The sequence below is a fragment of the Phascolarctos cinereus genome, unplaced genomic scaffold, assembly GCF_003287225.1.
Source record: "Phascolarctos cinereus isolate Bilbo 61053 unplaced genomic scaffold, phaCin_HiC Scaffold_9;HRSCAF=440, whole genome shotgun sequence".
In the NCBI taxonomy this organism is placed as follows: Eukaryota; Metazoa; Chordata; class Mammalia; order Diprotodontia; family Phascolarctidae; genus Phascolarctos; species Phascolarctos cinereus.
The window spans coordinates 66,061,189-66,085,951 of record NW_027556402.1 but is presented as its reverse complement, the minus strand read 5'-3'; the positions used below and the strand labels follow the sequence as shown (position 1 = coordinate 66,085,951).

Genomic DNA, 24,763 nt, shown 5'->3' with positions numbered 1-24,763 from the left:
TCTCTCTTTGATTTCCACTTGGACCAGACAATGAACAGAATGGCAGGTTGGGTAAGATGTCATACAGTGTATTTAAATTTATTTTAATATAAACTGAATAACCACTGATAAAAATGAATAACCAAACGTACAGAATAAGGAGGAAAATTTTCAATAAAGAGAATCTTCAGCATTTACCAAGGTAGAACCAAAGGAACTAACAAATAAGCTAGAAACAGTTTTGTTCAGTGTGTCCCTTTTTAGGTCTCTATGAAGTTCTATTAAGTTCGTCTTTGTTTAGTTTTTCCTACTTATTTTAAATGTAATTGTAGTGTATGTGTACATAGTTCTGGTTCTATGGATCTCACTTTGGATCACTTCATAAAGGAAAGAACATCATAGATTTAAAGTTGGAAGTGACTAAGAACTAGTCCAGTCCACATCCCTCTGAGGCCCTGAAAGATGATGCAGGTAGGAAGAGGCAGCTGGGATTCAAATGTAGGTGCTCTGACTCAAGATTTTATGAAGGGTCTATTCCGGGTCCAGGCATTGGGGTTTCAGACAGAAATGAAACAGTCTGTCCATTTAGCAGCTGATATTCTCTCAAGGGAGACAACATGTAAGAGTAGGTGAGTAAATACAAGATAATTTTGCAGGGGAGGGACTAGAAGGTTGGGGATCAGGGAAGGCTTCACACAGGAAGTGGTGTTGGAAACTAGGCATTCTGAGAGAAGGAGGTGAGGGGAGGGCATCAGAGGCATTGAGGCTGTCGCCTGTGCCAAGGTGTAGAAACAACAGCTGGAATGTCAGGTGTGAGAAAACAGTTAAAAGGCTTGTTTGGTTGGACCATAGATTTCTTAAAGGGGAATGATTTGTAAGACTGGAAATGTAAATATGAATCAGGTGGCAAAGGACTTTAAATGCAAACCTGAGGAGTTTGTATTGCAGCCTAGACATAATAGAGGACTACTATAGTTTATTGAACAGGGGCCTGACATAGTCAAACCGGTACTGGATGAATATCACTTTGGCAGCTGTGTGGAGCACCAGTTAGCAAGATGTGAGGTGATGAGGGCCTGATTAGGGAGATGCTCCTCCTTGCGTGTAAATAAAGAGACAGATGTAAGAATTCTAAAAATGGACAAGATTTGGGAGCTGTGGATATGTGGATTGAGGGGGAACAAGAAATTGAGGATGACACCAAGGATTCAAGCCTGGGTGAAGGAAAGGACGGTGATGCCCTCAATAGACATTGGAAAGTTCGGAAGAGGAGTGGATTTGTGAGAAAAGTTCTATTTTGGACATGGTAAGTTTGAGATGTCTACAGTACATACTCTGAAATATCTAGTCGGCTGTTGTTGATGGTGAAACTGAGTCTGAGTGCAGCCAGTATGGTTCTGGGAGTCATCTGCATAAAGAAAATAATTGAATCCATGGGAGCCAGTGATGTCACGAAGTGATAGAGAGAGAAGAGAAAAGGGCTCAAGATAGAGTTAAGGCGTGAAATGTGGATGATGATTTAGCAAGCAAAACCAAGAATGAATAGTAGAACAGGAGGAGGACCAAAAGAGAGAAATATCACAAGAGAGTCTGAGGGGAGAAGGTCAGCAGTGTCAAATGGTGCAGAGAGGTTAAGAAAGATGAGGACTAAGGAAAGACCATCTTGTTTGGCAATTAAGAGATCCAAGAGCAGTTTCAGTTAAGTGATAAGATAAGAAGCCAGATTCTGAAAGAGAAGAGAGGAAATAGAGGTAACAAGTATTAACAACTTTTTAAAGTAGTACTGAAGATGGATAGAGAGATATAGAGGATGGTGGTTAGCAGAAGCTAGTAGAATCTAGTAAGGATTTTTTAAGGATAAAGGAGACTTTGGAGTATTTAAAGACAGCAGAGAAGGAACCAATGAAGAGGGAAAGGTTAAACAGTAGAGGAAGAAAAGGGATGAGAGTGAGGGCAATCTATTGAAGACAGGAGGGAAAGGGATTAAAAGTCCATGTGGAAAGGTTGGCCAAAGGGTTTCCTCTTCATCAAAGATTGGAATAATGGAGGAGACACTAGAGGATGATGTCAAAGGGTTATAAGAGGTAGAAGGGGAGAAGAGGGAGCTCTTGGCTAATGGCCTTGATTTTTCTTGGTAAAAGTATAGGGTGCAAGCCCTTTTGGGCAAGAGGGTAAAGGGGTGGGTATTGTGGGAGGCCTGAGGAGAAAATGGAAGGTTTGGTACAGCTGTTATGGTGAGTGGGATAGAGAAGTTAGGGAGATTTACAAAGATGCCTTGCTGCAGTGAGGGCATCTTTGTAAATCTCCCTAACTTCTCTATCCCACTCACCATAACAGCTGTACCATTTGAACACCATTTGAAATCGTCTAACATAAATCTAGTCAACATAGCTGTGTGACTTTTTGCAACCCTATTCAGCAGCAGTTGTATAAGAGGAAAGTCAGTGGACAATGAGATTAATTTAGGGTTGGAGTTGGCCAAGGTGTAAGGGGTTTGAGCTATGAAAAGTTTGAGAGACTAAATCATTTTATTAATTATAAATAGCAAATAATTAATAAAACAGTGGTCATTTGGTCCTCTCTCATAAACCTAAGATGAATCAGGGAGGCCTCTCAATACTAATATGCCCTTTGAAGAGTGGATGTTCCCACAGACAGCGATCATCTCTGATTGGTTAACAATTAATGCGAAAATGAATATTATAATGAGAGGTAGACCTATTCTAATGAGGGACTGGGGGGCATGACTTTGATTATGTCACTCTTACTACAGACCACCCCTCCAGTCTAGGCAAAAGATCTGCCTCCACCCATCCCACCCTAAGCCTGAGTAGAAACACAATGGGCCAGAATTCACCTAGATTAAATTCTCTGCGTAAAAGTTTTTCTAGTTGGGTGGGGTAAATTTTTGGGCAAGGCCAATAATATCCTTCAAAGACTGGCTATATTAACCTACAGGGGTTTATTTCTGAATGAGAAAATAGAAAGAAAATAATCTTAATCTCAATTAATAATTGGTTATTAATATAAGAAAGAAATAATCATTTCTCTCAAGAGCAATAGGAAAAGGGAGTTAAGAGCAGAGGATAATGCAGAGTTGAGCTGGTTAGCCATGGAATACAACTTGGCTTTCTTATTATTCATACCCAGCACTCCTTCTCTTGTCTCCATACCTTCACACTAGCTGTCTTCCATGTATGTCTTCCTTACTTCTGACTCAAAATCCCTGATTTCCTTTCAGTTCAGTACAGTCTTCTGTGTTCCTTCTCAGCTGCTCAGGCCCTGTCTCCTTGCCTGCCAAGGGAGAAATTCAAACCCAATTCAACATTGTCAGAAATGGAAAAATGAATTACAAGTTAAAGTGGAACTGTATTTTTGTGTGTTGGTTTTTTTTAATAAGCATTACTAGATAGAGCACCAGCCCTGAAGTCAGGAAGACCTGAGTTAAACACTTGACACTTACCAGCTGTGTGACCCTGGGAAAGTCACTTAACCCCAATTGCCTAAAAAAAATAAAATAAGCATTACTTTATGAAGATGCTGTCAATATAAACAATGTTACTTTATTTAACATTACCATCCCTCCTTTTTTTTTTAAACAAAAAAGTTGTTATTTTTAGCTTGTTGATTATTTTGCATTAGTCAAATTTACAATTCTTGAAGATTTTTTTGTTAGGCCTAGACCCTAAAAAGATCAAGGAAATAGGAAAGAGATCTTATATGCACAAAACTATTTATAGCAACTTTCTTTTGTGGTGGCAAAAAACTGGAAACTAACAGTGTGACCCATCAGATAAGGAATGGGTGAATAAGTCATAGTATATGAATGTGAGAAGTCCTCTTATGCTATAAGTAGATGATTCCAAAGAGACATGGAACTGATCTGTACGAACTGATGCAGAGTGAAGGAGCAGAACCAGGAGAAACAATTCATATTATAATATCATTAAAAACAAATAATTTTGAGGATTTCTCATTGTAAAGATACACACCTTTGAAAGTTGTAAGAACTTTGATCCATATGCTAACCATCCATGATTACAGAGGACCAACAATGAAACATAACTGCCTGCGTCCTGACAGAAAAGTGGCAGATTTAGGGTGTAGAATGAGACATATATTTATTTTTGTATACAGCCATTGAGGGAACTTGTTTTGCTTGACTTGGCATATTTGTCACAAGGAATTTGTTTTTCTTTTACCCTTTTTAAAAAAATGGGGTGGGAAGAAAGAGGTAGAAAAAATAGATTCCTGTTAATTTAAAAAAACTAAAAAGTATTAAAACATTAAAACAGAAGTTATTACCGCTATGGAAATATACTTTCAGTCGAGCTCACAGTATTGCTAGTTTTACTCTTTTATTTTACTTTGTTGCAGAAGACTTCTTACATGATGGGGATAACCTATAAACGTTTATGACATAAAAACAAAACATCAATGAAACTTTCAAAAAAGAAAATGCTTTGCCTTTTTAGCTTGGAAAATAAAAATTCTTATTTTTACACTTGCATCGAAGGAGTCAGTCAGTAAATTTGTTAAGTACATACTATGTGCCAGGTGCTGTACTAAGTGCTGGGGATACAAAACAAGGTAAAAGACAATGTGCTGTCTCAGTCTAATGAGGGAGAGAACATACAAACAAGCTACATTGAGGAAAAAATGAAGTAAGATTTGAGCCGGGACTTGAAGGAAGCCAGGAATGGAGACGAGGAGGGAAGGCATCAGGATGCAGAGCCAGTGACGATGTCCAAAAGTTGGGATGGAGGTTGGGGTGGGGGGAGTGTCTTGTTTGAGGAACAACAAGGAGTCTAATAGAGAGGGTATAAAGTGAAGGAAGACTGAAAGGGGGAAGAGGGACCAGTTAAGAAAACTTAAAAGTGGATTTTATATTTGATCCCGAAGGTGATAGGGAGCCACCGGAGTTCATTGAGTAGTGGGATGACATGGTCCGAGCTGCACTTGACTCTGACGGCTCTAAAGGCTCATTGGTATGTGTGTACCTGCCGTTGGTCCAGATTACAGTGTATTCTCTACTGGGATTATCACTACCCTTTGTAAAGCCTCTGTAGAGTCTTTTTTTCCAGGTGTTTTAAAGACTCGTTCGCCACTGTTATCCCTGAAAGATTGATCCACTTTTCCCAAGACAGACATCCTTGATGTGATGGCCCTTATTCCACTTTTCAGGTTCCACTCATCACTGACAAGTCTTCATATCCCCACCATGCCTCTTTCGATTGCACTTTGGTTTACCTGTCATCTTAATTATCTTGAAATGATGATGGTCTGTGGTTTACTGTGATACTACACTGCTAATAGAGTAACGTGTTTGTGGTAGCAGTCAACATGAGATCATTAAAAGTGCTTAGTAGTTTCCTAAACGTGATTCATCCTGCCTGTTTTCTCCTGTTCAGTTATGTGCCCAGCTCATCCATATCCAATGCCTAGTCCTGCATGCTATAATCTGAATTCTTCAACTACTTTGTTTTTCCTGTGTGGATTTCTAGATTGTATCTTTTAAAGTGGCTGTGGATGTTCCTGAGGAGGGGCCTTTAGTGTCCTGAGGTTTGATGAAGTCAACACGATGTTATCCACAAACAGAAATAGCCTATGAACCTTGCATCCCTTTGGACTTGGTGCAGGACACACTCCCTGACAGTGGGGAATGTCTTTTTAGCGAATACTTCATTGTTTTTACCTCCTAATGTATCAGTAATCCAGAGAATTAATGAGAAGAACGATCTCTGATTGAATCAGTCAGTGAGGGTTTTACCATCTTAACATTTTACAGGAGTCTCCTTACTGGACAAGAGCATTATGCTCTGCTGAATCAAACTCTTTTTTGGTATAATCAGACATTAAACAGTAGGTTCTTGTAAACACCTCTGTCACTTGTGTGACATGAAGAAATCTTCTGTTATGCAAGAAAGTCTGTAGAAGTCTCTGTTTCCTTCTCATATTTTCATCAGAAATAACCCCTTCAGAGCATTTCTAGAGTATTATCATAAGGATATTATTGCAGTGGCAAAACAGATAGGTGGCTTGGTAGTTGGCTATTGTCTTTTCAATCTTCTGTGGTTCATAATATCATCCCTGGTCTTTTCCATTTTTTTGGACGCTTTCCTTCTCTGATATGCCTTAAAAATCAATGTCTTGATTCTTTTAATGTGCTACATAATGCATAAGTTTCTTCTATGTGTTTGGTCAGATTTATCCATTCTTCCTGACTAAATGCCATTTTCTCATATCTGGTACATGATAATCTATGATTAAAATGGGTTTCTATTCTCAAATGTTGGCAAACTTGCCTTGTTTTTTAATGTATCTGTTGTTCTCCTGCTTGTTTCATGTTTATATGCCCTCAAGATGATCTGTCTTAGCTGGGTCTCACACCAAGCATCCTGCAGGTTGTCTTTTTCACTGCTTTTCTAGGTTTTGTGGGATAATATAGCTCATAATCTGACGTCATTCCACTCCGTGATGAGGAGAATGCAGAAGGCCCCTATTCTAAGCAAATGTTGCTCTTGGCTGTCATGTTGCTCTGCTTGGCACAGAAGTCCACAGTATGTAGGCAGAAGCTGCTTCTAACTCTTTTGACTTCATCTTTGTGATCTCTAGGTAATAGTGATAATCAGAGTCAATGTTTTTCCCTTTATCCATTTAAGAGGATTATAGATTTAGAGATGGAAGGGACCTTAAAAGTCAACTCATCTAACCCCTCATTTTGGAGTTGAGGAAATTGATACCAGAGAGGTTGTGACTCATCCAGGGGGCACAGGAGTTAAATGACAGAGCCAGAATTTGAACCCATGTTCTTTGACTCTGAATCATGCAATCTTTCCACTACACCACACTGCCTCTGAATTATCTCCTTTATCAGAAACAATTGGTATAAAATGGCTTGAGTTGGAGGTGTTTTTTATTTTTTTTAAATTTTTTCCTTTTTTTATATAAATTTATTTATTTTTAGTTTTCAACATTCACTTCCACAAGATTTTGAATTCCAAATTTTCACCCCATCTTGCCCCTCCCCCACCCCAAAAAGGCATGCATTCTGAATACCCCTTCCCCTAGTCTGCCCTCCCTTCTGTCTCTCCCCCCCTTCTCTTATCCCCTTCCTCTTCTCTTTTCCTGTAGGGCAGGATAGATTTCTGTACCCCATTTCCTGTATTTCTTATTTCCCAGTTGCATGTGGAAACATTTTTTTTAAACATGTGTTTTTAAAACTAAGGTAAGGGAAGGTCATAAATACCATCTTTACATCCAGGAATGTAAACAGTTCACTCTTAATAAGTCTCTTATGATTTCTCTTTCCTGATTACCTCTTCATGTTCCACTTGAGTCTTGTACTTGAAAGTTAGATTTTCTGTTTAGCTCTGGTCTTTTCATCAGGAATGCTTGAAAGTCCTCTATTTCATTCAATGACCATTTTTTTCCCTGAAGGATTATACTCAGTTTTGCTGGTTGAATCTTATATTTCAGTGGCTTTATGACCAAATTGAAGAGGGTATGCCCTTTATCAGTTCAGTTAGCAGCCCTTTTGTGTCTTTCGTGTCACGTGTACATATAAATTTTGTGTGTTGAAGTATTTATTGTTAACAGAATTTTGCTGGGCCAGTCTCTAACCTGGGAATGGCTGGAGGCAAAACAACAGCTCAGACACCAGGGTCAGCAATCAAGTAGCAGTTTAATTAGTTAATTTCCGAGTGAGGAAATTCAGGTTCTCCTCAGAGCGCAGGTTTGCAAACCTGCATTTGTGTTTAAATTTGTGTGAGGAATATTTCTGCTTACAGTTTGATTCTGATAAAACCAGTCACTAGGTAGATTCTGTTTGCATTCAAATTCTGTAATATATTTTCTTAAGAAAAATTAAAGCATTCAAACTGCTTATATTCTTGCATTTTTAGCATGTTTGTACGGCCCTTCAAGAGTTATTCAATGTTAATTGTTCAGCAGAAGATGTTCTCAACTTGGATTCCAGCACTGATGAAAAATTTAGCCGACATTTAATATTTCAGCTCCATAATGTTGCATTTAAAAATAATATCCATGTTGGTAAGTGCTTTGATTATTTCTAAATTTTGGTAAACTTAGTTTTTTAAAACCATGGAATTGTGTTGGATGCTGATTTTTTTTTTTGCCCATATCACAATGTATTAAAAGTAGATGTTGAGCTTCATGGATATGAGATGCAGAGTGATACTGTGAAAGGAGAGCTGCATTTGGAATCAGAGGGCCTGGGTTCAAATTCTGGCTCCACTTCCTACTGGTGTGACCTTGGGCAAATCAGTTAATTTCTCTGGGCCTCAGTTTCCCTCGGTGGTAAAATGAGGGGGTTGGATCCCTCCAGCTCTAAAGCTTCACTCCTGCTCTGGTACTGCAGTCTCCACTCTAGTTAGTCTATAACCATTCACTGACCAAATCTTAACCTGCGGAACGCTAACCTGGCTGTGTCAAGCATTTGTCCTGCCCCAACAAGGAAGCATAAGTCTGGGAAAGGACTGAGCCTAGTTATTTAGCATAGAGTTGTAAATAAGGCCCTAATAATAATAACTGCTTGCATTTATATGCACTTTAAAGTTTGCAAAAGAATGCTTTTGAGAAATTGCAACACTCCTTTGCTGACCCAAAGCTTCCCATGAAAACAAAAGTCCATCTTTTCAATCCTAGTATTCTGCTGATTGTTAGTGTATGACAACAAGCCGTGGAACACAATTATGGTTTCTGAAGAAATAACAATGAGTATCACACAGAGGAGACCAGGAGAAGGAGAGCCACATGGTGGGGATAAGGAAGCCCAAGTAACAGTAGTGAAAAACACTATCAGGGAATTGTCTGATAGGAAGAGAAGATGGCCTGAAGATGGGACAAGAATGAGAGATGACAGATGCGAAAATATTGCTTCCCTGGTATGCTGGCAATGTCAGGAAAAAATAAAAAGGGCCTTCCTCACTCTAGGTGACCCCCTATGGCCTACTGTGGGAATATATGGACGAGGTGAATGGGATGGGCAAATTTGGTCGTTATAACCTGCAGCATCAGAGGGAACTCTTAAATCAGTGAGATCACGGATCCATTATCCTTTCCTCACAACAACCTTGTGAGGAGGGATATAGTGCAAGAATTATTATCCCCATTTCACAGATGAGGAAAGAGGTTTTCAGAGACTAAGTGATTTGCCTATGGTCTCAAAGCCAGTGATTTACTGAAATAGTTTTCCTACCCTGGTCTGTTGACTTCAAGACCTTTACTCTTTGCAGGGTACCACATAGTCTCTCCTACCCTTCTAACTGCTCCTTCTCAGTTCTCATTAGCTATTCTCCCTTCTCAAGACTCCTCATGCTTTGTTCTGAAAACTGGTCTCTTCTTTCTCCTTCTGCAATTTCAGCCACTTTCTTGGCTTTAATTATTGTCTCTGTTCCAGTGACTCTCACATCTGTGTTGTTTCCCCTAAATTCCAGTTTCATATTTCTAGTTGTTTACTGGGCATCTCTATCTGGACCTCAAACGTAATGTGTCATATGTTAAACTCATCTTTGTTTTTCTGTCTCCCCTGCCAGGAAATACCCATAAACTTTGCCTCTCTTGTACTTTTCCTATGTTGTTGGCACCCTTGTTAACCCAAGTAACCCAAGATCAAAACCTCTGTGTTTGGTTTTGAAAATATCAAAGAATCTTCCTTCTGTACTCGATTAGAGGTCTGGAGCTGGAAGGGACTTAAGAGTCATCCATCTAGTCCTCTCATTTTACAGATGAGGAAACTGAGGCCCAGGAAGGTTATGTGCAGGCAGCAGTGAGAATGATGAAAAGGGGAATTTCAGAGAAACCTAGTAAGACTTAGATGAACAGATAATACAGATAAAGTGAAGTGAACAAAATGAGAACGTTATTTAAAAGAATCAGTGATGAAGTATGCTATCCACCTCATAGCACAAGATGCAGAAGAAGGCATGTCATTTGAGGGGATGACCAATGTGGAAATTAAGTTTTGCTTGACTATGAATATTTGTTTGCAATTGAGAGGCTGGGGTGAAAGGAGAGGCGGTAGGGATAGGATAGCCAAAAAACATGTATGTATGTGTGTGTATATAAAAGAGGGTTGTGACAAAACCAATATCTACCATGCCTGCCCCCTCTTCCCTAGCCTGGTTAGATTAGATTTTCCCTAAAAGCCAATGAAGCCTGAACTTGGTTAGCCCCATTGTAGGGGCACGGCACAAGCGTTGTCCTCCTGGATGCCTCTTCTTGGTGGCCTCTGGCTGTGTTGACAAGGCTTCCTGGTCATCCAGGGCCATTAAACTTCCTGCTTATGTGGGGGCAATGCCCTTTAGATGTGGTGGATGCATATTACAAAAGAGGGAACGAAGGCTTAGAAAATGTGACTGCCCATGATCAGGTAGTCACAGAGAGGCTCAATTATTGCAAGACCTAGAGATACTGGAGCCTTGGGGAGGAACATTTTTATGAGACAGTTGAGAAAGGCCCAAAGCATTTGATAGAGCCTCAAGAATACAAGTCTAATGAGGCACCAAAATAGGGGACATTGGAGAGACAACTTGTTGTCTAAGCTGGCAAGTGGCCAAGGCCTCTCTGAAGCCTCTAACCCAGCCAGCACACAGGCTACCCTGCTGGCAGATGGCTTTCATTCCCCATGTCATCCAAGTTCATTTACCATCATCTCAAGCCCCTTGATTAATTTTTACTGAGCCAGGCTAGTAATCAAGAAACATAATACCATTTTCTATTTGGAGTACCTTCTGCTCCCTTTTATGTCTTGATCTGTGGGTGTTGATCATTCACCATATCCTGGGGGCAGTTGTGTGTTATTTGCACAGAAAGTCAATGGTTGTGTTTTTGCTTCTTGTCTTCTTACTAATTTACAAGAAATTGAATATGCTTCCTGGAAAATAAAGTGACTAAGTTAGTGCTGTTTAAGGCTGATAGTGGTTTGGTCCTGTTTAGGAATGTTATGACAGTAGAAAATGAAGAAGATTGACGGGGAAGGGGAAGCAGACTTTTTTAGCTAGAGTGAGAGTTTAGTATAAGAGAGATAATGAATTTGTAGTGGTAGTTGTTGATTTGCTTAGTAATTTTATGTGATTTCATCCAGAAGTGTTCATAATGTGAATAAATCTTACAAATTAGGGATTAAAGTCTCTCACAAATACATTTATTGTAACGTTTTAAACTGGAGTAGTCCCCATTTTTACTTAGCCTCGTTCTGTCCAGACCTGTGGTTTCATTGGTATAAGAAAACTCCTGGTGAGAGAATTCCCTCTGCTCCTGACAGGCAGGACCTATTCTGCCAGCAGTATATGATGTGAGGGAACTGCCCAAGGTGCCAAGTGTTTAAAGAATTTGCCCATTGTCACCCAGCCAGTGAGTGTCAGAGGGAGGACCTGAACCTAGGTCTTCCTGACTGATCTGAGGCCAGCTTTCTATCCACAACTCCATGATATCCCTCTTAGGTCCTTGCAGCATTATTAATTTAGCCAGTATTTATGAGTTAAAGCTAAATAATGCACAAACTTAAAAAATCTAATGAAACTCTTGATGGGCCTATTTTTCAATGTGGACAGTCAAGCCAACTAGTATTTATTAAGTATCCACTGTGTGTCAGACTCCCTGCTGAGCACTGAGAATACAGAGGAGCTCACAGGCTCTTAAGTATAGGAAATGCTTCTGATATTCAGTTTTCTCAAAATAAAGGTTTAGGGGGACTTGACCAAAATGCCAAGTATAACACAGAAATATAATTTACTTTTGAAAATCATTTTAAAAAACAAGCCTTAAACTCTATGATGAAGCAGATTTAATTACTCTATCATCCATAATTTTAAATGCAGTTCTCTGAAGAAATTGGAAGGATTTGTCTGTGTTCATCTTGGTCAGTGATTCTGTTGATTCCTCAGTAAATCAGACATGTCTCTAATGACCAGCTCGCCCTTCAACCCTTGCCCTGACCTTTTCTACTCCAGATTGTCTTCCTGCCCTCACTGTAATCCCTCTAGCTTGACTTTCAGTGGCTTTATTAAGGTCAAGTGTGACTCTGTTCTGGGACTAGAAGAATCTGAATCTGAGGGGAAACAGGAGAGCCAGTTGGAGGAGCTCTGAGTAGTGCATTCTCTGAGTGTAACAGGCTATACAGGAATCCCCATCGGCCTCTCGGGTGTTTATCCAGTCTTCTTGAAGACTGGCAGTGACGTAGAAACCATGGCCTCCTGAGATAGCCCGCTCCATTTTGGGATAACTCGTTAAGAAGTTTGTTCTTATATTAACTTGAAGATCACTTCTTTGTAACTTCTACCCATTGCTCCCGGTTCGATCCCCTGAAGCCAAGTACAAGTCCAACCCTTTGGCTTCATACAAGGCCCGCAGATGCTGCAAGACACTGGCACGTTCTTCTCCAGTCTAAGTTTTCCTGGTTAGTTCAGTTGGTCCTCATGTGGCATGGTTTCCAGTCATCTCACTGTCCCTCTTACCTTCCTTGGGACATGTCCTACTCGATGTCCTTAAAATGTAGTGCCCACAGCAGAACATTCCAGATGTGGATTAGTAAAAATGCTAGGGCTGGTGGGGCTGGGATAGCTAAAGCCAGCAACAGTGGCTAGAGGAGTAGGGGAATGGCATTGAATGGGTCCATGGGATCAACTGATGGAACCCTTTCACTGAGTGGAAGTAACGTGCTTGGGCGTGAGCCATAAATTCCGAGTTACTGTTCAGACCCGTTGTTAAGGTTGTTTGCTCACTTAGTCCTTTTGCTTATTTCCTTTCCTTATGCACTGTGCACATAGGTCCAAAGTAGAAGGGAAAATATTGACTTACTCTGAAGGTGTAGAAAACTTGCCCTTATGTAGATATGGTTAACACTAGAAGTTTTACATTGAATAAAACAATTGCTTAAATTAATTGTATCTATTTTCTTTAAGGTAATTTTGTTAGAAAAATTTTGCAATCTGTGATTGTATTAGAGGATGGTAAAATTAATAACAAGATACCAGAAATACCAGGACACATAATTTCCTCTTCTTCAAAAACAATAGTGAAACCAGAAACCTCTTTTACAAACGTATCTGAAGATAAAAATACTGCGAAAAGCCAGCCGTTTAATTCATGTAAGGTAGAAGATTTGGGGACATCACAGCAAAATGCACCAGATCTTTCTTTTTTAATTGTGAAGAATAAAGGAGGAGATGATCACCTTTTTGTAGACATGGGTATGTAAAATTTTGTGCATTCATATGTAAATTCATAACTGTTGGAATTGTTATTCTATCTAGGTAGCTTTGGACTAGCCTCAAAGGAAATTGGGAGAAATGGATTTTGGAGGGCTGATCAAGGAATAGTACTGTTGAAAGGAAAATTCTTCATTTGGGCTTTCACCTTGACTAATCAGGCAAAACTCAGGACAAAAAGAATTAAAAGGAGTTTATTATAAGTACATCAAGGTAGCAGCTGATGGGCAGATCAGTGATAGCTTCAAGGTGGGGCCAGATTTTACTGTTAACTTTAAAGACAGTTTGGATAGGTCCATCTCAGCAAAAGGGGTTGAGCCCTTGCATCTCAGTTCCTCCCCAAGGTAGCAAGTATGTGGCCATTTGTAGGTAGGGCTTTGTGACAAAGAGCAGATAACATAAAAAGCTGTGAACGGTGTTGCCTTCCCCAAACAGAGCCTGTCCCAACCCTGAGCAAGGCTCAGAACTAAGTCAATATAACTTTCAATAACACACAGATCCGGCCATGCTAGTCACCAGTAGCCAAACACTGTGTCTACCCTGCCCCTTAACAATGTCTCATATGTCATATATATCCAGTTCCTAAAAGGCTTGACCCCTAAGGAAGAGAAGGTAAGGGAATAGGCATTGATATAGCACCTACTTTGTGCCAGGCATGTGCTGAGCACTTTTTACAAGTCTTATTTCATTTGTTCTTCACAGCAGCCTTGCAGGTAAGTGGAAACTGAGGTAAACAGGTTAAGTCACTTGCCCAGGGTCACACAGCCAATAAATATATGAGGCCAGATTTGAACTTTTGGTCTTCCTGATTCCAGGCCCACTGCTCTATTCACTGAGCACCAGCTGCCCAAAGAGTCTGCTTACAGGCCTAATAGGAACATTTTAATAATGATTTGCTTGGGGGAATTAGTCCATTTATGTAATAATGGAGAACTGTATTCTTAAATGTTCCTTGACAATTTCAGAGAAGACTTGAATATCCTGTCAAAGAAAAGTTTTCTTTTGTAACCTTGGATAAAAAGCTAATTTTTTCCCATATATGCCTAATGTAGACACAATAATAAAGTATTTACTGGTTATGAAAAGTATTATTTAAAAATTATTTAATAGATCACATAGCAATAATACTTTACAGTGCCTAAAATGCTTTAAGATTGACTGTAAATATTACAAAACCCATTCCACAGATGAGGAAACTGAGTCTTAGGTTAAATGAATTGTCCTCTGACATGCAATTACTAAGAGACCCAAATTCACATCTTCTGACCAGACCTTTTTTCATTGTGTCACAATGATTTCTCAAAATTAATATCTTTTTCTTTGTTGTTTACATGTATATATTATGTAGGAGTTTATACAAGAAATAGAAACTTCCGGCTGTATAAATCATCAAAACTGGGCAAATGTGTGTCCTTGGAAGTAGCTGAAGATAACAAATTTTTTCCAAAACAATCAAAGACTGTTTCTGAAGAAAACCAGTATTTCCTTTCTTCTTTGGTCACCAACATCAGGTATGCAGTGCCAGAATTAAGCTTTTCATTTATTTGTGATAATTGTGGCAACATTTATCAAAGAAGATCTGATGGTATCAGATGTGAGGCCTCTGCATTCCCTGGAGTCATCACTTCTAATATTGGAGATTAGTGCCTCTCTAGGTCAGGAGAACGGTCTCCCAAAAGAGAACTGCTGAGAAAGGGGAGGTTGTATCATCGACCTGCATTTGATTCAGGAGCTGTCTCACATCTTTCTGGTTCTTTATCTGGGGTAGAAAGAGCATCAGTCTGGTGTCAGGGGCCTCGGGAGCCTTTTCACGGCCCCTCCCTCATCCACACGTAGGACCTCAGAGCCTTGTTATTTAGACATCTATGCATTCAAATAGAGTTGAAGTCATTTCCCTTGAAATGAGCAAGAATCCTGGAGAGTAGGGACTCTTTCCTCTTCCCTTCTCTCTTGATCACACCTCCCCTCCACCTTCCTCTGCCCTTGGGGGGGAAGGGGGGAGATGGGCAGGGCCCGGAGTTATCACCCAGCATTCAGTCTGTTATCTAGTCCAGTTTCCTTGTCTGCAAGACAACATTCATCATACAATTAATGACCAGACTAGAAGCTTTTTGTACTGCACAGAGCACTGGGCCTAGGAAGATCTGAGTTCAAACCCAGCCTCAGGATGCTTAATAGCTGCGTGAACCTGGGCAAGTCACTTAACCTCTGTCTTTCTTAGTTTCCTCATCTGTAAAACGGGGATAATAATACCACCTCTCACCGGGGTTGTTGTGAGGATCAAATGAGATATTACAATAAGCACAGTGCCTGGCTTATAGTAGGCATTATATATATATATATATGCTTAGTTCCTTCCTTCCCACCAGCCTCTGAATCAGAAGATCAGAGTTCCAGCCATGACTCTTGACACTCACTAGTTATGTGGCTATAGGTAAATCACTGAGCCATCTTTAAGATGGGGATGATAATAATAACACTGGGGCTACCTGTTTCCTGGAGTGGTTGTATAGAAAGGGCTTTGTAAGCCTTCTGGTGTTATCTCTGTGAATGTGGTGATGATATTAGAACCTGGGCTTCCTGACTACCTATTTAGAGATTTGTCTAGTGCACTACATCACTCTTCTGATTTTCAGGCAAAAGAGCCATTTAAGTCCCTACTATGTGCCAAATGCTGCACTAATTGTGCTTCAGGTTGTAGCTGCAGCAACCCTTATTCACCTTCTCGTCAGAGGGAGTGACTTATCCAATAGCTGTCGCCTTCCTTTTGAGGGAGAAAGGGGGATTATGTGGGTAAATGTGGTGCTACAGATGTTGAACAAATAGTATTTAAATGGTTTAATATTTTGTTTTTATATTTTTTATTTTTTAAATATTGTTTTCCCTGGCATTTTGTTCTTTAATACTAAGTAATGGCATTTTAACTTTCTCCGTTTATATTCTCAGATTTTCAGACACTTTACGAATCCTTACCTGTGATGAACCTCTAAGTAAACAAAAAAGGACTGAATGTTTTAACAGTGCCAGTACTAAAGGTATGCTATTTAAAATATTTTATATATTTACTATTTCTTAAAAGTTTATTGTCCTTCCCACTACCCTAATACTGACAGAGGTCTCATGAGTTACAAATATCATCTTTCCATGCAGGAATGTGAACAGTTCAACCTTAATAAATCTGTTATGATTTCTCTTTCCTGTTTACCTCTTCATGTTCCACTTGAGTCTTGTATTTGAAAGTCAAATTTTCTATTCAGCTCTGATCTTTTCATCAAGAATGCTTGAAAGTCCTCTATTTCACTGAATGACCATTTTTTTCCCCTGAAGGATTATACTCAGTTTTGCTGAGTAGGTCGTTCTTAGTGGTAATCCTATCTCCTTTGCCCCCCCAGAATATTATATTCCATGCCCTGTGGTCCTTTAATGTAGTAGCTGCTAAATCTTGTGTTATCCTGATTGTGTTTCTTAAATTGTTTCTTTCTGGCTGCTTGTAATATTTTCTCCTGGGATTCACCTGGGAACTCTGGAATTTGGCTACAATATTCCTAGGAGTTTTCCTTTGGGGATCTCTTTCAGGAGGAGATCTGTGGATTCTTTCAATTTCTATTTTGCCCTCTGGTTCTAAAATATCAGGGCAGTTTTCCTTGATAATTTCTTGAAAGATGATGTCTAGGCTCTTTTTTTGATCATGGCTTTCAGATAGTCCAATAATTTTTAAATTGTCTCTCCTGGATCTATTTTCCAGGTCAGTTGTTTTTCCAATGAGATATTTCACATTGCTTTCTAATTTTTCATACTTTTGGATTTGTTTTACAGTGTCTTGATTTCTCATAAAGTCACTAGCTTCCAATTGCTCTATTCTAATTTTAAGGAAGTATTTTGGATGGATAGATAGATAGATAGATAGATAGTTAGATAGAGGGCACAGGGTGAGTTGAAGATGAAGGGGTCCTATCTGGAGAATAAAATTAAGGGATGAGAGAGGATTATACTAGGAGAAAGAATAGGGAGAGGTAGAATGGGGTAAATTATCTCACAAAAAAAAACAGAAAAGAAAAGGCTCTTACAGTGGAGGGGAAATGGGGGAAGGTGAGAGGGAATGAGTGAATCTTATTCTCATGGGGTATGGAAATCTGTCTTACCCTATAGGAAAATAGAGGGGGGGAAGGGGACAAGAGAGCAGGGGGATGATAGAGACGAGGGCAGATTGGGAAAGGAGGTAATCAGGAGCAAATATTTCTGAGGAGGGACAGGGTCAAAAGAAAGAATAGAATAAATGGGGGGACAGGATAGGATTAAGGGAAATAGAGTTAGTTTTTCACAGCATGTCTACTATGGAAGTGTTTTGCATAACTGCACATGTATAACCTATATTGAGTTGCTTGCCTTTTCAATGAGGGCGGGTGGGGAGGGAAGAAGGGAGAGAATTTGGAACCCAAAATTTTAAAAACACATGTTTTAAAAAAAAAGTTTTCACATGCAACTGGGAAATAAGAAATACAGGAAATGGGATACAGAAGTTTGTCCTGCCCTACAGGAAAATAGAAGGAGAAGGTGATAAGAGAAGCGGGGGAGAGATAGAAGAGAGGGAAGACATGGGGAAGGGGTATTCAGAATGCCTGCCATCTTGGGGTGGGGGGAGGGGCGAGATGGGGTGAAAATTTGGAACTCAAAATCTTGTGGAAGTAGATGTTGAAAACTAAAAATAAATAAATTTATATTTAAAAAAGAAAAAAGTTTATTGTCTTAAAATTAAATGAGACCTTTTATATGCACAAATGTTCTTGTTATAGATTTCTCATTTTAAAAACTGTGAAATCATGCACTTTAAATCAAAAATCGGGGTTTACCCAAACTACTAAGGAGTAGCAAAATTGGCCTGATTTTGAGTTTCACTCTCATTCTTTCCTGAGCTACTCTCTCATTGCCAAAAGGCAAATAGGAGGGGAGGGAAAACAAAACAAAAACAGGAAAATGTGGGCACCTGGGCTGAAAAAATCTACAGCCCCTGAATAAGTACAATCTAGCTGTGTATCTTTTAGCTCTTGAGTAGTTTACACATTCCCTTTCTTTTGTTGCAGTGGGTGTCATTGAAGGCTTCCAGTGCTCACCATACCCTGAAATTGATAACTTTGTTCTTTCTTTGGTGAATAAGAATGGCGTTAAGGGAGGTAAATGTCTTTGTTGTTTATTAAGTATTGCTTAGGTGTTGTTCTGTTGAATTTACAAATATTGTTGATGTTTCAGGAATTCGGTGTTGGAACTACTTTTTCCCAGAAGAATTACTTGTTTATGATATTTCGAAGTATCGCTGGTGTGGAAATATTAAAAGAGCCCACAAGAGTAATAATATAATGTAAGTAAATGCTTAGTGTTTTAAAGAAAGAGTTACACATATTTTTATAAATTTATTGCCATTTCAGATTGGGTTTTTGCACAGAATTTTATTAAATTTATAGTTACAGTTTATTTCTAGTAATGTATATCAACTACATTTGATTTTTATTTATGTGCTACCTGATAAACATTTTACTTGATAAGCATTTACTTGGCTTAGTCTGAAGTCTCAAGCTAAGGAGAGCTGTTTGAGCTGGGAATGGGAATGTAATCCCCCAGAGTCAGGAACAGAAGTGGGATTAGCATGAGTTTAGTATGTGGGGAACCCTGAAAAGGGAGAGCAGAAACACCCTTGTGTTATCTACCTTTGCACTGTTACCCACCACCCATTTAACTCAAATTCAACTTGAATCAATCAAAGCTAGTGCAAACTACTTAGTTTGTCTGCAGCCTAATCCTATTATTTGAGGTGCCCTGGATGGAGCACTGAGATCTGAATTCAAATCACCTTCAGACACTTGCTAGCTATGTGATCCTGGGCAAGTCATTTAACCCTTGTTTGGCTCAGTTCCTCATCTGTAAAATGAGGACACACTGGAGAAGGAAATGGCAAATCATTCTAATATATGTTTGCCAAGATACTAATGTAGAGTCAGATAAAACTGAACAACAGTATTCCCATTTTCTGAATGAGGAGCTGAGGTTACTCTCATCTCACCTCCTCATTATATCTTACCAGTCAGATTGTCTTACTTTGCCAGGGGAGGTCCAAATAACGTACTGTCAGGCTGATCAGAAGGAACACATCTAGGTCAGCCCTCATTGGGGTCTTTTGGTCATTGAGAGAGGCCTTTTACCCAATTTATGGGTTACTGCTAGCCTAATAAATTAATTATGCTTGGACTCTCAGTCTACTCTAATTTTCAAACATAATAGCACTGTGAGATATAAAGGCACAGATGCAGTCCCCCCTACTCTTCTTCCTTCTGCCTCCTGAATGTCACAAGTTCTTGGACCTTTGCTCTGCTCTGTGTGGATGACTCCCAAATCTATAGTTTCATCATAGGAGTATCTTCCAAGTCTTGGGTGTGCATGTTTAGTGAACATTTGTAGTTGCTTTAAGTTAAACACATGCCTTACTAGCTCTGGGGCACTGGTTGCAGCACTTAACATCTCTGGGTCAAAAAAAAAAATTTTAAATATCTCTGGGCCGCAGATTCTTATATGTAAAATGAAGAGTCTAGACTTGATGGTCTCCAAAGGGCTCTCCTGGCTCCGATTCCTGTGTTCTGTGTCTAAAACCAGACTCGTCATTGCAAGGCAGAATGGTCCAGTGAAAAGAGTTAAGGATGCCTAGATTTGAATCCTGGCTCTGTCCCCGTCTGTAATGTGGGGCAAGTCAGTTTGCCTCTCTGGGCCTCAGTTTCCTCATCTGTAAAATAAAGGGGTTGAAAAGATGACCTTTAAGAACCATTCCAACTCTAAATCTATTTTCTTATGATCCCTCTCAACACAGGACTCCATCTCATAACTTCCTTTCTGTCATTCTCACAGACACTCTAAGGCTTGAAACATCAGCATCACCCTCCAAGAACTTCTTGGGGTTAAAAGAGATCTTAGAGATCGTCTAATCCAACCCTCTTGTTTTTTCATTGAGGAAACTGAGGTACAGTGAGGACGAATGCCTAGCCGGGAGTCCTGACCTGACTCGTAGAACACTGCTCTCTCCACTATACCCGTCTCCCCAGCACAAGCCCTTCTCACTGTGCCCAAAATACTGCTTGTGATTTTCTGTCTTTTTGTCATCCCACTCAACGGGGTGTTTTCAGTTGAAATCCTACTGTCCATTTTCAAGATCATCTCCTCCAAGAGGCTTTCCTGCATCATTGCATGTCACTCTTGATTTTTACTGGTTCAGTATTTCCATCCTGTGGGGAATAATTGTTAGCTTTTCACCCATCTTTTGTCTCCTAAAGTTGACTGTTACTATCTCAAAGGCAGGGGCCTTTTTTTACACTCCTTTGTATCCTGCATAGTTCATGGCGTGGTGCCTTGCATAGGGACATATAATAAGTGGTTAGTGGATACTTGATTGATGGCAGACAGCAGCAAATTTTTTTAGTAATAATTCTTATTATTTATTATTTTAATGTTTTGCACTGTGCAATTATAAAGGGCTCAGCCTGGTCTCAGAGAAGAGTTGAAAAAGTGTGCCTCCCTTCCCTGTTTACAGAGAGGTGAGGGAACTATGGGTGGGGGAAACACTGCATAAACTGTCAGACAAAGCTAATACAGCTTGGTTTGCAGAACTTTTTTTTTCCCTTTTAAAAATTCTCCATTACAACAGACTTGCTGAAGAGGGGAAAGAGAGGTGCTGAAAAATGAGGATAATCAATAAAAATAAGAATCTCTCAACTGATCCATTAATGCTGGAAAGCAATCTGGAATTACGCTTAAAAAGAAAAAAGTTATGAAAATGTCTATACCCTTTGACCCAAAGAGCCCACGCTGGGCATCTGCTCCAAGGAAGTAAAAATCAGAGGGTTCCACCATGAACCCCAAAATTCTCCGTGGCACTTTCGAGTAGCAAAGAACTGGAAATAAGGTACAGACCCATCAGTTGGTGGTGGGCAAACAAATGGGATGGCGGAGCTCATATTTTATAGATGAATAAACTGAAGGTCAGGTGACTAGCCTCAGGCCAGCAGGTAGTGTCAGAGGTGAGGTGACCATCTGAGCCAGCGCTCTTCCCAGATTGATTCAGAATGAAATAAGCAGAATGAGGAAAACAATTCATAATGTAAATAATGAAAAAGATATATGCTAAGACCTTTATTCCTTAAAACTATTAATAACCTTGGCCCTGGAGAAAAGCTGAGAAAGCGCACCTCCTTCCCTTCCCTTCTTTGTAGAGGTGGGGCAGTATGGGTGTAGAACATTGCATGTACTGTCAGATTCGGATGATTGCTGGTTGATCTTGCCTTTTTTGTTGTTACAAAGGATGGTTCATTGTATAGGGGAGGGGAATAGATAGAAATGAAGGTGATTTTAAAAATAAAAATGACAATAAATTTTTTAAAAAGTAATGTGCTAAAGGATTAGGAGACTTAATATTTATATTTATATTTGAAGGATTCTGGTGGATCTGAAAAATGAGGTTTGGTATCAAAAATGTCATGACCCTGTCTGCAGAGCAGAAAACTTCAAATCAGATTGTGAGTTATTGATTTTTTTAATACAGTTTTTCCAGCAATTAAAAAACTACATGTTTATTTTAAGCAATAAATAAAAATTTCTCCCTGATTTAGGTTTCCCATTACCAACTGAAGTGTGCCTCTTATATCTGTTCAAAGAGGTATGTGCTATTTTTTTTTTGTTATTTTATGCTAGCTAACTTGTCTTTGAATTAAAGGTATGCATGTTTATGAATATGAAATCCAAGTCATTCTGAAACTTAAGAAAAAGCTTCCTATCCCATTCTCCTCTCCCCCAAATATGTATGATTAGCGTGACATAAAGGATAAGGATGGTTGCTATTACTGTTCTCTTGTATGTTCATTTTTGGAATTTCATTCATACTCTGGCCAACCCTTCTCAGAAATATCAAACCATTAGTGCAGACAAATGTAGAGCTCAGTGCAACAATCTGAACAGCTGGTTCCTTACATTACAAATTTAGTAAGCTTTTGGGGGGGGTGTGTATACATATAATTGGGATATGTAGAAATTATCTGCTGTGTAGAATGGATAAAGAAGGTTGAAGAGTAATTATCAGGGCGAAAGAAAAGAGAGTCTTTTGGAGAAAGGGACCAAGGGAAATCCTTTTTGTATGGAGTTATTCCTTTTGTAAATATATGTACTTACCGAATAAAACAAGTTGGTACTTAAAAGACGTTAGAAAACAAGTAATAGTCCAAAGAAAAAAAGAGAGATTCATTTAAAATAGAAAGTGAAAGACAACTGAATTAACAAAACTAAGAGGAGACTTTTTAGAACGATCAATAAAGTTGACAAACTGTTTACTAGCAAGTAAATTACAATTACAAATCACAAATAAGAAAGACAACTCCTCAGAATTAGAAAGGAAGGAGGGGCCATTACAAATTCAAAATAATTTCACCAGTAAATGTACACAGCTACATGCCGATATACTGAAAACTTAAGCAAAAGGGATAGATGACTATTTGAAAAACTATAAATTAACAAAATCAGAAATAAATAACAATTTCATTAGAAGAAATAAGAGAAGCAATCAATGAATTAACCTATAAAAAAAGACTTCACTCAGATGGATTTATTGGTGAATTTTTTCCAAAGCTTCAAAGAATAAATAATTCATATATTGACTTTCTAAATGTAGTGAAAGATGAAGTGTTATCCATTTCTTTTTATGAGACATATATGGTATCCTAAAGCTTAAAGACAAACACTAAAAAGAAATTATAGACCATTCATTAATGAATATAGATGTAAAAATATCAAAGAGAATATCTATCAAAGAGAAAATGGTATTAGAAATTTTAGTAATTGTGAGAGGGGAAAAGTAAATTTACAAGGTTTAACAGGAAATCAAAAGATCAGGAAAAGATCATTTATTGCAGATAATTTGTTTACTTAGAAGCCTTATCAGTTGCAACAAAAATTAGAGAAAAATTAATTCATATCTACCCCTACCCTCAATTTAAAATGGGGGAGAAGATCCTTTTAACAAATAAACATAATCAAGCAATATCCCTTATAACCAGGAATAACTTACCCTGCAAAGCTGGGTAAAATTAAAATTACCTTTAATGGAATAGAAACAAGAACTGTTTTATAATGGTTTAAAATCTGGATGGGCAAGTTTACTTTATTCTCCTTGTGTTTATACTAGAAGCTTCCAGGGCTTGTGTGATTCTGACTGTGGCTTCTTGATACTTTTATTTTCTTTTTGGATGTTTGCAGTATATTTTCTTTGACCTGAAAGCTCTGGATTTTGACTATGACATTAATGGAACTTTTTAGGGCCTTTTTTTCCAGGAGGTAATTAGATTCTTAATATTTTCACTTTGCTTTCTGGTTCTAATAGATTTGGGCAACTTTTCATTTCCTGAAAGTGTCCAAGTTTGTTTTTTTAGTAGTTTACAGAGAGTCCAACAATTGTTAAATTTCTTCTCCTCTTATTTTTTCCCTCTATCTCTGGATCTGCAAGTATTCTTTATAGTTATTGTCTTAGGTTTACTCATTTATCAAGCTTTAGTTCCTGAACTGCGGCTTTGTCATGGTTAGGCTCTGGCCTCCAGTGCACTTTTGGATGAGGTGGGCAAGCCTGATTGGACTCCTCCTGGCTTTTTGTGCGGACCTGCACCTCCTGGGCTTAGGCCTCCTTCTAGGCTTTCAGGTTCAGAGTGCCGCATCTTTGGGGCCTTCCATGGCATCTCAGTCTGAGCACTTCCTCATCCCAAATGTTTAGTGCCACTCCTGGTCACTTGCAAAGTTCATACTGTAGCTCACCTGGCTGGATTTTCCATCTCCAGAGACAGAGGTTTGTATGCCATGTATCTCAGCTGGCCCTGTCTCATTTGGTCTGGTATGATTTTTATGAAATGTGGGAGCTGGGCTGCCTGCCTCAAGTCTCTAATTTTTTTTTTTAGGATGATGAAGACCACATTTTGAATGGAACCGAAACTAGGAACACTGGAACTGACCCAAAATCCTCCAATTCACAAGAATTATCTCCTAGTATACTGACAGGAGGGGTGCCTTCAGACACAGACTGGGATGACGGGATTGATGATGCCTGGTTTCTGGAAGCTGTTGAAGATGCTGAGTTAGCTGAAGCTGCAAAGAAGAGTCTGGCCAGTGACAGCCCCATAGAGGATGAGATTCCGGATGCACTTCTCATAGAAGTGTTAGAAGAACAGAAAACAAATAGGAGTATAATTTGACTTCAAAGAGCGGCTAAAGGTAAAATTTAGAAATTCACTGTTGTGAGCTGTCATAGAGGAGAATCAGGTAGACTTGGGCTCAAGTCCCAGCATCTGTGTGCCATACTGGCTGTGTGCCTGACCCTGGGCAACCCACGTAAGCTCCTTGGTACTAGAACAGGCAACTTTCTAGGACCATCAGTTGCAGAGGAGGTGCTGACCTTACCTGAGAATTATCTAGCCTCTTGAAATCACAGGTCTAGTCCAGAGCTTTATAAACTGATCATTACAGTACCTATTATTGAATTT

General features: G+C 39.1%; 1 protein-coding gene across 1 annotated transcript in view; it reads left to right on the top strand.

The window, feature by feature from the left end:
* The window catches only part of PRIMPOL (primase and DNA directed polymerase), a 34,994-nt gene extending 10,482 nt beyond the window's left edge, over positions 1–24,512 (top strand). The window contains exons 5-13 of the mRNA XM_021007667.2: positions 7,884–8,031; positions 12,906–13,193; positions 14,560–14,722; positions 16,158–16,246; positions 18,293–18,382; positions 18,459–18,567; positions 21,681–21,763; positions 21,857–21,903; positions 24,182–24,512. Of these exons, the coding sequence (XP_020863326.1) occupies positions 7,884–8,031; positions 12,906–13,193; positions 14,560–14,722; positions 16,158–16,246; positions 18,293–18,382; positions 18,459–18,567; positions 21,681–21,763; positions 21,857–21,903; positions 24,182–24,475 (1,311 nt within the window). The 3' untranslated portion in view covers positions 24,476–24,512. The remainder of the gene's footprint in view (positions 1–7,883; positions 8,032–12,905; positions 13,194–14,559; positions 14,723–16,157; positions 16,247–18,292; positions 18,383–18,458; positions 18,568–21,680; positions 21,764–21,856; positions 21,904–24,181) is intronic.
* The last annotated feature ends 251 nt before the right edge of the window (positions 24,513–24,763 follow it).